The 15,003-nt window shown below is 46.8% G+C and overlaps 1 protein-coding gene across 1 annotated transcript; it reads right to left on the reverse strand.

Annotated features, from left to right (window-relative positions):
• Positions 1–9,102, reverse strand: LOC311114201 (serine/threonine-protein kinase LATS2-like). The gene is made up of 7 exons (XM_084189472.1): positions 8,971–9,102; positions 7,318–8,885; positions 6,697–6,939; positions 6,222–6,561; positions 5,932–6,114; positions 5,720–5,826; positions 1–3,967 (listed from the first exon to the last, which is right to left on the reverse strand). The coding sequence occupies exons 1-7, from the start codon at positions 9,098–9,100 to the stop codon at positions 3,440–3,442; spliced, it is 3,099 nt and encodes a 1,032-aa protein (XP_084045598.1). The 5' UTR covers positions 9,101–9,102; the 3' UTR covers positions 1–3,439.
• Positions 9,103–15,003: the final 5,901 nt, after the last annotated feature.

Genomic DNA, 15,003 nt, shown 5'->3' on the forward strand with positions numbered 1-15,003 from the left:
TCGAAGCTGGTTAATTTAATTTATACATATATTTTACATGTGAGGACAGTGAAAGCATTTTTACAAATTCTCAATTCATACATATGTAAAAAAGGAGATATATGTTGTCCAAATTATACTGTCTATAATACTGCAGACAAGGATGTTTGAACATTAGCTCAGAGGAAATTCAAAAGAATAAAGATTTTAAAAAGTATGTATATCTGTATAAATATATATTCAAGAGTTACAGAATTGTATTATACATTAAGGAGGATCGAAGACATGAGAAACTCCCGAGGGTAAAAATACAAAAAGGTACACAAGTAAGTTACATCATGAGTCACTACATTAGATCTCAAATCAGTCAAAGATTGTCAGTCATCACTTTCAAAACTCAGATACAGGGAACACACACATCATCCAGGGCACACCTCACACACAAACACTCACAAACACTAGAAAACTGACTTGGTGAGCACAGTTTCTCTATAAAGCTATTTTTCACTGAGTAGTCCATCCTGGTGAATGTGGATTGGCAATCCTACTTGCGTTGACAACAATGATCAAATTAAGTTAATTTGCTGCCCAATCCTGAAGACATGAGGCACGTTAGAAAAATGTCAATTTCAATTCATTTTGTCATGCAGGTGAGCAAAAACATTATTGACACGTTTAAACAACAATTGTAATTGTTTAAAATATTCCCCTCACTTACATCTTGTCACAAATTTGATCTTTGAGATATGGGTGCACTCAATGTATGGGAATTGACATAAGGCAGAACTTGCAACTTCCTGATCCTTCCCAGTCAGTATGACAATCAAATATGGAATACTGTTGTACAGTTATTCAGTTGGACATACAAGACTGCGTCAATGGCTGATTGTCAAAAAGCATATAGTTTAGAGATATTGGAGAAAATAAAGCATTTCCTGCTTTGAGCAGTGCTCCGCTGCATAACACAACACATTTATGTAACCCAAGCATAATATCAATGGTCAAATTAACATGTGGTCATTAGGATGCATTAAAATGTACCAATAATACATAAGTCTTTGTCATTTGCCATACCTGTTCTTGTAATATAGAGAAAGCTATTCATTCATATATTTTTCATTTTATAACCAATCCTGCCTTGCTTTCTTTTTGTCTCTGACTCTGAAACGCATCTTTCTTTCTCTATCACTATGTCTGTCTCTTCCTCTCTTCCGCCCTACTCTCCTACACACAGGGCCAGCCCGGTTGCAGAGTAGGAAGGCTGCTGTCATTATTCTGCACAAACACTGATCATCATCATCTTGTGGTGGATAGATACGCACCAACATTCATCTAGAAGGCACACAGTTCGTCACTTTCCAAACCAAACACACTGGCAATCAAACCCACACTTGCATAAAAGGAAAGAAGTACGTATAAATGAAATAATGTAAATAATAATAATATTAATCACAATAATAAGCAGCATGGGGTCATGTAACTATACGGAAAATATATAAACCAATATAATGTATATTTGTACATAGCGTGTTTCAGTATTACAAGGTCAAAAGGGTAATTGTAAGTTTTTAGAAAACTATATATTGTATTTTCTGTATTGCACATAGTCATACTATCACATATCTGTCTCCATACGGACCGAGGAGACTGTGTGGACACTCAGATGTGTTAACTGTATAATACTGAGCGTGTGTGTAAGTGGTGCACCAGCTGGTAGGGCTTTTGTCAAGGAGGCTAAAATACACTGCTCTTAGCGCCAACAATGTCACTGTACATGACAGTCTTAGAGCAGGTGTACTGTATGTGTTGTGTGGAGACATGGATAGGTGTGACTGCTTAGCAAACATGTATGTAATCATGAGATCCATATCTGTAACAAAGCAATGATTACACACTTGCAGTCCACCTTCCTCAGAACTCTTCAAAATTTGCTCAATAAAACATATTCATCATAATAATATCAAGAGTGGAATTGACTGACTCTATTAACAATGTCATCCATGTATCTCGCAGCTGGCACTTCAACCAAAGGAATTTGTTGTTGTTGCTACGAGTATTTACCCGTCACAACCATTCCCCTGGGAACAGAATCCTGAAGACGTTTAGGGGTGGGTGGGAACTGGGCGTCATCCCACATCTCCTATTTGGAAAAAAAGTTAGTGAAGCTAAAGGTAGGAGACACAGCTGGGGAATGCCTAGACTTACATGTCAGACTCTCTAACTTCCATCATTCAAAAGGCACTAGCACATCAGAGCTATCTTTTTTGCAGGTGCATGGTAACAGTTGAATAAGATGAGGAAAAAAATAAGAAAGACTGTCTAACTTTGAAAAACGGCACACAGGTTGCATTATTACATTGCCGTATGGTAAATTTTACATAGTCTTCGCAATCCATTCACCTCATCATAACAAAAATAATCATGCTACACATTAGAAACTTCTACGGTGGTTTATCTACTTCCGTTCCTGATACCGCACGGCAAAGCAACAGCCCAAGTTGGAAAAATCCAACGCATGCATGCGACACACTGCACGCAGCGCCAAGCACCGCAACTGGGTCCGGCAGATGAGTCACAGCGGTGAGAATTGCCTCCCATTGAAATGAATAGACTTCCGTCGGAATGCATACAGTTTTATGCAACCAGTATGCACAAGGCTTTAGGGTGGTTAGCTGCAGAGGACAACCCCATTGCTTCCTCCTAGATTGTGTAGTTCAACCATCCTTTAAAGTGTTAATGTGCGCATGTGAATTTGTATTTTGGTAACTTATTTTGTCACAGCTGTGTGAGAAGTGTTGCATTTTGATTCTTCCCCTCTACCACCAGCTAATTCAGTCCAGTCCAACCTGAAGTCCAGGAAGTGTTTGTGTTTACTTCCTGGGGTAAGGCTAACCTGGAAGAAGAGATCTCTGTAAGACCCAAGGCGAAGGAATGGGATAGAGCACTAGAACCACGCATGGTTACGGTCCCAGTGTCAAACTCTTATCTGAACACTTTTGTAAACCTCCACAGCACAACGGATACTTTTAATTTCCATAGAAGACCTATCTGTTCCTGTTCTGATTAGTTTGTTTTCAGAACCGTCCTCTGGCATCATTATTCCATCCCTAGTCCTTGTACAGTTAGTTGTTTATTGGTCCCAGATCAGGGATTCTTATTGTAGTCTTTGCTCACGCTGGAGATTCCACACAGTAGTGTCTGAATTGTTAAACAGATGTCAGGCCGTCCTGTTCTCAATATCTCACTCGCTCTCAGTCGCTCAAACCCACACACACACACACACACACACACACACACGTATACAGAGGCACGCACACACACACGAACACACATTCACACTTCTGAGAAGAACAGTGGTAGATGGAAAGTTGGCAGCCAGGACCCCACGTGCTGAGTGTTGATTGTCGGACAGAGAGGGGGGGGGGGGTCATGGTTCAGAAAGCCAACAGTCTGGGCTCTTCTACACATACACAGGCTCCCCCTGCTCTTCCTCCCCCTCCTCCTCTTCCTCTTCCTCCTCAGGGCCCATGCTGCTGGCTCCGCTGCTGCTGGGAGGCCCCTGGCTGTGGCTGATCTCAGGGGGCTTGGGGTAGCGGAAGGGGCAGCCGTTGTCATCAAAAAACCTGCGAAAGGTGAACTCGTAGAAAGCGTGCTCCGGATGTTTCCCGTGTGGGGTGCAGAGGGTCTCCCAGGCCCGTGTGCTGTCCCCGCTGTCACTCCACGCCCCGGGACCCCCCTCCTCCTCCACTGGGTCGAAGTTGGATGTGTCCATGGGGTGGGCTATCTTGGGCCGGTAGGGGGCGGGCTGGGTGCGCAGGTTGCTGGAGAAGTCCATCTGGTCGAAGAAGGGGTGAGTCTTGATCTCGCCGGCGCCGTTGCTCCCAAGACGCTCCTCGGGAGAGCAGCAGAGACGGCCGATGATGTCGACAGCCTCTGGGCTGAGCTTGACCTGTGGGGGCACCTGCAGCGTGCTCTCCCAGTTTATCACCTAAAGAGGAAAGGGAAGAGGGAGACTGTGAGGAAACTATGTTTCAGAGCAAAAATGTATTAGTTATATGCAGTGGCGGCTACTGAAAAAATTCTCAGGGGGGGCAATTTTTCTGATGATTTAGGTGACCTACACACATTTAAAAAAAGATATGTCCAGCAACAACATGAAGACAGGGGCAGCATATAAGTCAATACTGATATACACATTACTTGCTTCAAAAAGGCCTCATGGTTGAATTGGAAATATGTGCACCTGAGCATAATTCACAACAAGCAAGCAGGAGCTTTTGATAGAGGCTACTGAAAACATTGATGCAAGTTATTGGTAATAAGAAATTTTTATAGACTTCCATATTCTGCCCTCTTGTATAGATTTGTGAAAATGAACAGTGATAGACATTTTGCCTGAAAACAGAATTTGCAAATAATTTATAGAAAAGGTAAACACAGCTATCTGTATGGCTTTGTAAAAATGAACAACCATATTCTGGCCAATTGTATAAATTTGTAAATATGAACAACCATATTCTGGCCAATTGTATAGATTTGTAAAAATGAACATGAACAGATTTATTTATTTTTTTTACTTTTTTTAAAATGAAAAATAACTATTTTAAACAACATCAACTGTGAACTGATTTGGGCGTGTGTGTGTTAAAGAGACAGACAGGGAGGGACAAAGAGAGAGAGAGGCTACATTACTTGTACTGAAACTGTTCTAGCTTGCTGCATGATCAAATTCAGCTGATGCGCATAGCAATGCACGTAATGGGCATTCTTGAAATGCTCACGCACCTTTTGCTGCACAACAGCCTTCTCTCCCCTCATCACACTGGCTCCATCGTAAGCTTGCGCAATGAGTTTGACTTTCTCGTCGTCGGCAAAAAGACCGTTCAGTCTCTCCAAAAGCACACTGGCGATTGAGACTGAGGTTGATTCCGAGATGGGAAGGAACTCAAAAAAGCACTCCTGCACTTTGTGGTTGCTATCTATGTACCTCAGCACAAGCACCAGCTGTGTCTGTGTAGAAACGTCCGTGGTCTCGTCAGCTTGGATAGCTACGAAGTTCGCCGACTTCACCTCCTCCACAATATGTTCCCTCATAACCGCTAGCATACACTCCAGTAGCTCGTTTTGAATGGTCTTTGATGTGCCCTTGAAAACTTTAGCATTTTTAAGATGGTCATCAAACACCTCATCTAATTGTGCCACAGAGTTGACAAGTCCAAGAAAAATACCAGGGTTGGTGGAGCCCTCAGTTTCATCTTTGCCTCGCAAAGCTAGCCATCTTGACAGTAGTACGTGAATTGATTGACGCTGCTACCCACTCTTTTCTTAGTTATGTTCATGGTTACTTATGTTACGTATGACGAAAGCGCGTAAGTGCAAGCCCTCCCGGAACCCATAAGATTGTATTGAAAGCTCTGATATTTGAAAAAAATAAGATTTACATGAGAGTCTATGAGAGACTCCTGGGCGATTTTCAACCTGACTGAAATCGCCCCAAAAGGGGCGGGGCCATTTGAAGCACGACTTTAGCCTGATTGGATATTTAGTGGCAGATCAGACGTCTAGATTAGAACACTGATAACTACTGTTGCCGTGATATAATTGATTAGAAAAAAAATCCCTTCCTTTTCCCGTTTGGCAGTGCGTCGCCCATATCGCCCTAATGAACACACCGCCCCTGGTTATATGGCATTTCCACATTCAGTAGTTTAACTGAGCCGTGAGTCGACAGACTACTAACCTTTATCTGTGTCTCGGTGGGTGTCGGGGCCAGGAAGGGTGGCTGTCCCACCAGCATCTCAAAGAGGATCACTCCCACACTCCACCAGTCACACAGCTGGGTGTACCCTGCAGGAACAAGACCACAACCGCTCACTAAGAAGACCACAATGTGCTTCTTTATTTATCAAATGTATGACAACTCCATTCCACCATGCCCGTTCTTGCCCTCACCTTTGCGCAGCAGCACCTCAGGGGCGATGTAGTTGGGCGTGCCCACCAGGGAGTGTGCCAGGCAGCGCTGGTGTTGCCGTGTTGCCCGCTGCTCCAGGGTCTGCAGCCGGTCGCCACAACGACAGTTGGACACGTCATCCCAGAAGTCACTGGGCTCCATGCTGTCCTGCCTGATGTGGCTCCCTGGAGAGAGGAGAAGACATTACATATCGATCATATCATATTAAGTAAAAGCCATCTATACAACAGCACATGACAAGAACTTGTCCTCTGTCTTTTCCCCTGCTCACCTTTCTGATAGTACTTGGAGTTGTGCGTCCAGCGGAAGCCGGTGCAGAGGCCAAAGTCGGTCAACTTGATGTGTCCGTCCAGGTCGATGAGGATGTTGTCAGGCTTGATGTCGCGGTGGATGAAGCCCATCTTGTGGACGCTCTCGATGGCCAGGGTCAGCTCAGCCACGTAGAAGCATGCCAGTGGTTCGGGGAAGACGCCCATGCGGATCAGCAGGCTCATCATGTCTCCTCCGGGGATGTAGTCCATGACAAAGTAGAGGCTGTCACGGTCCTGGAAAGAGTAGTACAGACGCACCACCCACTCGTTGTCTGCCTCCGCCAGGATGTCACGTTCAGCCTTAGGGTTAGAAAAAATTTGAAACACTTTATTGTCCAGTCCACACAATGTGGATGGCGTCACAATAACATCGACATAACATGGAAACATCATCAGGAGCATCTCTTCAGCATGATCTTTTGGATTCAGCTTTACCTTGACGTGGGCCACCTGGTTGCGGTTGAGCACGTCCTTCTTGCGCAGCGTCTTCATGGCGTACAGGGCTCCTGTGTCCACCTTGCGGGTCAGGCACACCTCGCCGAAGGCCCCGATGCCCAGTGTCTTGATTTTGACAAACATGGCCTTGTCCATCTTGGCGCGGCGCAGACGGTTGTAGTTGGACTCCTTCTGGTTTAGCATCTTCCTCATCTGCTCCTGCTCGGCCTCTGAAAGGCCAGCCTGGAGGAAGGGGAAGAATGTAGAAATAAAGAGGATAAGTTGCCTTGGTAAAATACTGTATATATACATGCCTTATTGCAATGATATTATATTTTATAATTCTTGAAGTGTTTCATGTTTCGAATGTCTCCATCAACTGTTAATATAAGATAACAAGTAACTAATGTATTACTTCACTAGTAAATGCTTTATTTTTGTTTGTATTTCATAACAGTCTGTCAAAAGGAGGTCAAAAGGACTGAACCCTGAGTAAAAAAAATTCTAAATGTTTTGGACAAGCTGTTCTAGGCATTTAGGACAATCTAGCTGTTGTCTACAACACAGGTCCTCAAGGAGAATTCTTCAGATTAATAACCTTCAGCTCTCTCCCTGTCTCACCTTGGACATCTCCTGCTCCAGCTGCAGCCTGCGATTCAGTTTCTGCTGATGGGTCTTCATCACATTCTCCACATGCTGCTCCATGTAGAACTTGAAGGCAAAGGGCGAGTAGCTTTTAATGCGCGATTCCCTCTTCTCCTGATCACGCCCATTCTTCCTGACCGGCACCGGCGATGTCTGGATCTGCTTCTTGTCCTTCACTGCCTTCTCTCCTTTCCCAGACTTGGTCTTCTCTTTCACCTGGCTCTCCTCTGCCTTTCCCCCTCCTCCTCCACTACCACTGTGTGGCCTACCAGGGGTGTTGAGGTCTGGGGCTCCACACATAGCTCCTCCTGGTGCCTCCAGGGGCCCTGCCTCTGAAGCAGCCCCAGATATGAGCAGGATTTTGGGGTAGGGAGGTGGTGGACAGCGGGGCTCCTGGGCAGGCTCCAGAGCGTAGGCCTCTTCAGGCATGTATGCGAGGGGCTCAGATGCTTCCTGAGCAGCCTGAGCAGCCAACCAGCCAGGGTGACACGGTCCCACAGCCGTCTTCGGCTCGGGCCTCATCACCCGGATGCTCTTCACCGGCTGTTGGATGGGGGGCGATGTCACCGCTGTGATGGTGTTGGGCGGACCCAGGGACGGGTCCTGCTTGCCAGGAGCTGGAGTGGCCAAAGTGGGCCGGACGTTGTTGGGGGGCGCAGAGCGGTTGTTAAAGGAGTTGGTCCTGCTGGGGACCCGCACCTCTCCCCGGAAGGGCCCCTGAGGCTGGGGCTGCCTGGCTGGAGGGGCCCCCTCAGGCCCCTGGGGACCGGCCCAGTGGTGCTGGTGCTGCTCATACAGGTCCAGGTTGAGACTGGCTCTGGAGGGCGTGAGCAGGCCCTGGGGGAGGTCAGAGAAGTCTGGCCCCATGGCAGCGGCAGCGGTGGCTCCACCGGGGGAGCGGGACATCATGTGGACCTGGTGTGAGGTGGGGCTGGACTGCCGGGGGTGGGAGTGGGGCGCTAGGTACAGGTTAGGGGGGTACCCTCCCCCGTTCTGGCCCATGGCCCCTTTCACCTGCATGTTGACATAGTTGTCGGGCGCCAGCGGTGGCATCTTGTTCTGGAAGGAGGCGCTCCTCTTGACACTGTAGCCCGAGGGCTCCATCATATGAGGCCGGCCGTGGCCGTAGTCGTAGTGGGGTCCGGGGATGGGGCCTCCTGGTGCCTGGGGCTGGAGCTGCAGGGGCTGGCCGGGGACGCTGTAGCCAATCATGGCCTGCTCCATGCTGCCTAGGTAGGCCTTTTGCGGGGCGCCTGGGGGGTACATGGGGTTCCCTGGATTGTTCTGGACGGCCATGGAGGGCGGGTAGGCTCCAATACTGGGCGGGCGTCCCATGGGGTTAACCATGGCAGGGCCCTGTGCTGCGCCCGAGGGGGGGATCAGGTAGTTCATGACAGGAGGGGCACCCATGTAGGGCCCCTCTGGCCCATAACCAGCGCCCTCATACATCGGTGCCCCCATCTGGTGGTAGGGAGGCATGGCACCCTCACTTGTTCCCTCTAATGGTGGTCTGTGGTCCATTGCGTTTGGCATGCCCCCTTTGCCTGTGGACAGAAATGATAGTGGTGAGTGAGTTCATATCCTTATTGTATTTCAATGTTTAGAATATATGTGCATGAGTTGTGTTACCTGGCGAGGTCTGCTTGATGATCCGGACGATGAGTTCGTTGCGTGGGTCCAGGTATCCCATCTTACTGATGTACTCCAGAGCAGCCTCAATGTTCCTGCTGCCCGTCTGCTTCAGAGCCCGCACCGCCATTTCCTGGTGGCAAAACAACAAATAATGGTGTCTAATAGGCATTGATAAATCTCTGAGTAAATCAATTTGTGACTGATGATGCTCATCCATCTCATTTTGGGGAACAGATTGCATTGTCTCTATTAATTTAGTGCAAGACAGTGTATAGTCTCTTCTATTGTCATTGTCACATCTATTGTAACCAACGCACACACACACACATCAGGTGATGATACAAACAGACCCCAGCAGGCATTGCACCTGCATCCTCTTCTCCTGGGGTCATGTACCAGGCACTTCCTGAGCCTGCCTCACACACACACAACAACATAGAACACAGAGAGCTGAGAACATACAACCTGCCCTTTGACATTGTTTCAACATTCCAATAGTACGCTATTTTTATGCCAATGACCTCTACAGTGATAGTTCAGCACCATACTGTAGTACATCATTTAGTATTTGTATAAAGATCATGCAGGTTATCCTGCTATTTTCACACTGGCTGATAGGCAGAGTACAAACAACAACAGCCATTCAACATCAGTGAGTGAGAGGTGAAAATAAACATGACACAAGCTGCGACCGTTCTTTAACTAGGCGGCAGACACCTACATGAGGAAATACCCCTGAATGGCATATGACCTCACTCGAAATACATTCTATCCAAACCTCAGTGTGGCCCTCAGTCAAGACAGGCATTCAGCCCACACGGCCTCCGCTGGTCAGTTTGAGAACCAAATACTACCACTCATTTGAAATGGCCACTTAAGGTTGTTGTTTAAAACATACACTGTAATCAAGATTAATCTTGATGTTGTTGTTTAAGAATATAAAATCTAACAGGAAATAAACTAGGGCTAAATCAATTTTCAAAAGTGGACTGAAGTGGACTTTAAACTAGTGTAAAGGGTGTAATGCAGCCATTGCGTGTCCACAGGTTCTGAGACAGACCGGGTGCTTTCATTTGCAGGGAGGAAACTTAGTCAAACATAAATGGGTTTAAAAACATGGCTGCATAGCAACAGTGGGCACATTCAGCTCTCAGAGCCAGGAAATGCCGGAGCCACAGATATTCTACACATTCTATGTGTGTGTGAGTATGTGTGTCCATCAGAGTGGGCCTGCCCATACGACTGAACCAAAACACACTCTTACCCTCCCTCTCCCTCACTCATAACACACATTTGCACCCCCCCCACTAGTGCTGCTCACATACTAGCACACACACACACACTGCATGCATGCACACACAGGAAACCGAATATAAACGTTCATGTCTGTTTATGGTCACTCTACGGCGATTGGCCTGGGTCTGTGTGTTGAATTCCACCATAGCTAGAGGAGAGTGCTGACTAGCTGCCTGGTTTCCATGCTAACGTGGAGGCTTCCCTCCCTCACAAACCTCTCTCTCTCTCTCTCTCTCTCTCTCTCTCTCTCTCTCTCTCTCTCTCTCTCTCTCTCTCTCTCTCTCTCTCTCTCTCTCTCTCTCTCTCTCTCTCTCTCTCTCTCTCTCTCTCTCTCTCTCTCTCTCTCTCTCTCTCTCTCTCTCTCTCTCTCTCTCTCCTCTCTCTCTCTCTCTCTTCTCTCTCTCTCTCTCTCTCTCTCTCTCTCTCTCTCTCTCTCTCTCTCTCTCTCTCTCTCTCTCTCTCTCTCTCTCTCTCTCTCTCTCTCTCTCTCTCTCTCTCTCTCTCTCTCTCTCTCTCTCTCTCTCTCTCTCTCTCTCTCTCTCTCTCTCTCTCTCTCTCTCTCTCTCTCTCTCTCTCTCTCTCTCTCTCTCTCTCTCTCTCTCTCTCTCTCTCTTTCTCTGCATGCTGGGAGTTTGAGTGTTTGGTATGGAGGGCTTGTCCTAACTAATTTATTGTTCCTTTCCTTGGTTTTTCCTTTCAATTTCTCTTTTCTATGGTGGAGGGTTAATGCACTGTTTGTTTTAGTGGTACCCACTGTTTTTATTTTAAAAGTTAGGGAGGAAGAGGACAGAGGTTTAGTTTCCTGGGGTTTTGAACGGTGTGGTGTGAGCGATGCTTCGCAGCCTAGCGTGGAGGAGACGCTGTCGTTACGGCATGGATTCAGGTGTGTTCCTGAGAATGGAATTAAGGTGGAGGAGGTTCTGCTCGTGGTCGGCGAACAGGTAGGAGCTGAATTTATACATTCCGCATCCAGAATGAACAAAGCTGTGGTTGTGTTTATGAAAAGAGCAAATTTGGTGGGTAGGCTCATTTCTAGTGGTATATTTGTAAGGTGTGTGTCGGTGCCAATTTCTCCTCTTTCTACCCCTTCGACTAGGGTGGTAGTTGCAAATTTGCCTCCGTTTATTACGGATGATCAAATCAGGAAGGAGTTGAGTCGTTTTGGTAAGTTTGCTAGTGGTTTTCGTGTACTGTCGGCAGGTTTTCAGTCAGATGCCGTCAAGCATGTTGTTTCGTTCCGGAGGCAAGTGTTCATGTTTCTGAATAACAATGAGCAACAGTTAAATGTGCATTTTAAAGTGAGGCACAGATAGTCTACGGTGCTTTGAGTGTGGGGATTTGGGGCATAAGAGCTTTGTGTGCCCTCATAAAGGTCGTAGACAAGGTGAGGGTTCAAGCACCAGTGGGGGAAATCGAGGGGGCCATGAGACGCAGGCAGCAGAGGCTGGGCCTAGTCATGCGACAGATGGTAGTGTAGCTAAGGCTGGGTCCAGTCATGCTATAGGTGGTGGTGTAGGTGAGGCTGGGTCTAGTCATGTTATGGATGGTAGTGTAGATGAGGCTGGGCCTAGTCATGCTATAGGTGGTGGTGCAGATGAGGCTGGGTCTAGTCATGTCATGGATGGTAGTGTAGATGAGGCTGGGCCTAGTCATGCTATAGGTGGTGGTGCAGATGAGGCTGGTCTAGTCATGTTATGGATGGTGGTGTAGATGAGGCTGGGTCTAGTCGTGTTATGGACGGTGGTGTAGCTGAGACAGGGTCTAGTCATGTCATGGATGGTGGTGTAGATGAGGCTGGGCTTAGTCAGGTTATGCTAGTGGATGAGGAGAGTATAGTGGGGAAGGGTAAGCGACTAGGGGGGGTGGAGGAGGGTGTCAAGCGGAAGAGGAAAAAGGGGGAGAAGAAAGGAGGTGGGAGGGCAGAGGCTGGTGTGGTGAAAGGCACCAAGGAACCTTTGCCTGGTGCTGGGGGGGGAGGTCCCGACTAGAGAGGAAGAGCAGGTGGTCAGGATGGGAGATGGAGACGAGGAGGGGGAAGGTGAGTCTGAGGAGGAAGACGATGAGGAGGATTTCTTTTCAGACTCCTCCTCAATGGGTCCAGAGCTGACAGCCAGTCAGTCAGAGGGGTCAAAGTACACGGTGAGGGAACTGTCAAGGTTCCTGAATGAGACTAAGGGGAAAAAAGTTAATCTTGAGGCTTTTTTTTGTGATCTGGGAAAGTTTGTAAGATCAGTACAACATGCTATGAAAAATGAGGGGCATGGTGTCCTCTCACCCAGGAAACGGTTTAGGTTGAGGAAGTGGGTCACAACCATGCGTAAAAGTCTACCTTCAGACACTGTTTAGATTAAAGTTTTCTTTCTGGCCCTGGGGCTTTTTGAGCTTTGCTATTGGTCTCTTTCTCTGCTGGCTTTTCTCCCACTTCTTATGGAGACTCTTTGGGTAGGCTCGCTTAATATTAATGGCGCCAGAGATGCGGGAAAGAGGAGTGTGTTGGGTGAATATGTCAAACATAAAAAAGTACAGGTGTTGTTTCTGCAGGAGACACATAGCGATGTGGTGAATGAAGTTGATTGGGGGCTCTGGTGGAAAGGGGCAAGTGTGCCGAGCCATGGGACAAATGTTAGTGCAGGGTGGCAGTCCTTTTTGTACCGGGTCTGTCTGTAAAAATGTGCTCCTCAAAAGAGGTGTGTAGGGATAGACTGCTTGTAGTAAAAGCAGAAATTAACAACAGGGGTTTTGTCTTTATAAATATGTATGCGCCTAACACAGGGAGAGAGAGGGGGCTTCTATTTGGGTGTCTTAGACAGGAACTCTCACAGATATCGCCTCAGGAGACGCTGGTGGTCGGCGGGGACTGGAACTGTACGATGGATTTTACGAAAGACAGAAATGGGGAGGAGCCTCATTCTGGTTCAGTGGGGGTGTTAAGGGACATTATTAATCAGTTTGACCTAGTGGATGTTTGGAGAACTAGACATCCCAACACAAGACAGTATACATGGGTGAAGGTCTTTGGGGCTAGGGTGAGTGCAGCCCGGCTTGATCGATTGTACATGTCTAGGAATCAGAGCAATAGGCTGTTGGGCGCTACCATTCTCCCGGTGGGTTTTTCGGATCATCACATAACCATGGCTCGGCTGTCTATTTCACCAGGGCCTCGGCAGGCATCCTATTGGAAGTTTAATGTAAAGCTCTTACAAGATGCCACTTTTTGCTCAGGTTTCCAGACTTTTTGGGAAAGGTGGGGGCAGCGAAGAGAGGAGTATGAGTCTCTGAGTCAATGGTGGGATGTGGGAAAAGTCCAAATTCGGCTTTTCTGCCAACAGTATACCGTTCTCTCATCCTCAGAGGCTAGGAGAATATTGGGGGAAGTCGAGCGTAGTATTAGTGAGATGGAGGTAGAGCTGGTGGGGCAAGGCAATGTAGGCCTCCAGGCTAATTTAGCTGAACTACGTAGGGACCTGGGCAGTTTTTTCCAGGTTAAAGCAAAGGGAGCACTTGTAAGAGCTAGGTTCTCTATGCTCAAGGAGATGGATGCTCCCAGCTCCTTCTTCTTTGGTTTGGAAAGACAGAGCGGTGAAGCCAAGGGTATGCTTTCGGATGGGCGGGTGACCTCTGTGGTGGGGAGATGCGGGAGCGGACTGTATAGTACACAAGGACCAGACATATTGCGTACCAGGACGCTTAATCACGGACAACTTGTTCTTAATCAGGGACATGTTGGACTTGTCGAGAAGTTCTAATGTGAACTTTGGTCTGGTCTCTTTAGATCAAGAGAAGTCTTTTGATAGAGTGGACCATGAGTATCTGTTTAATGTGATGTCTGTGTTTGAGTTTGGGGAAAGATTTTTGGCCTATGTGAAGATGTTGTATGCTGGTATATGCTGGTATATGTAATTTTTCTTGTATATCTTGTTGTTCTAAGCTCTTTGTTATATTGCTGTAGAGGTTTGCAAAGTGATTTCTCCACATATCCCCATTTTGGATAGCCAATTCCTCATTATGAGGTTTGTTTAATTTATTCCAATTCTCCCAGAAGTGGTTTGATTCTATGGATTCCTCAATCACATCCAGCTGATTTCTAATGTGCTGTTCTTTTTTTGTTCTTAGGGTGTGTTTGTATTGCTTCAGTGTTTCCCCATATTGAAGACGTATATTTTTGTTGTCTGGGTCTCTGTGTTTATGATTAGATATATTTCTCAATTACTTTCTTAGATTTTTGCAATCATTATCAAACCATTTTTCATTATCTATTATTTTTGGTTTGCTCTTATGTTTCTTAAGATTAGCCAAGGAGGCTAATTTGTCAAATATAAAGTTTATGTTCCAAACGGCCAAATTTACACCTTCATTGGTGTAGGAGAATGTTAATGCTAAAAAGTTGTCCAGGAGAGATTGTATTTTTTGGCTACTAATTGCTTTTTGGTAGATTTCTGTACTGTTTGCACTCCATCTATAGGTCTGTTTAGTACCATGTAATTTATTGGGCCATGATGCTTCATGGTTGGGTTCTGCTCTTCTCAGATACACTGTGATTTTACTGTGGTCAGAGAGAGGTGTTAGTGGGCTGACTGTGAAGGCTCTGAGAGACTCTGGGTTGAGGTCTGTGATGAAGTAGTCTACAGTACTGCTGCCAAGGGATGAGCTGTAGGTGTACCTACCAAAAGAGTCCCCTCTTAGCCTACCATTGACTATGTACAGACCCAGTGTTCGACAGAGCTTCAGGAGCTG

This window comes from Coregonus lavaretus, assembly GCF_964263955.1.
Source record: "Coregonus lavaretus genome assembly, contig: HAP1_SCAFFOLD_4802, whole genome shotgun sequence".
NCBI lineage: Eukaryota > Metazoa > Chordata > Actinopteri > Salmoniformes > Salmonidae > Coregonus > Coregonus lavaretus.

What these genes read in the sequence shown, in the direction of transcription:
- LOC311114201 (XM_084189472.1), bottom strand. Translation starts at nt 9,100, where the DNA reads ATGGCGGTGCGGGCTCTGAAGCAGACGGGCAGCAGGAACATTGAGGCT. An exon ending in CTCCAAGTACTATCAGAAAG is followed by an intron (nt 6,115 to 6,221) that starts GTGAGCAGGGGA and finishes TCCTCTCTCCAG; the next exon opens with GGAGCCACATCAGGCAGGAC. An exon ending in CCACCGAGACACAGATAAAG is followed by an intron (nt 3,968 to 5,719) that starts GTTAGTAGTCTG and finishes TTTCCTCTTTAG; the next exon opens with GTGATAAACTGGGAGAGCAC.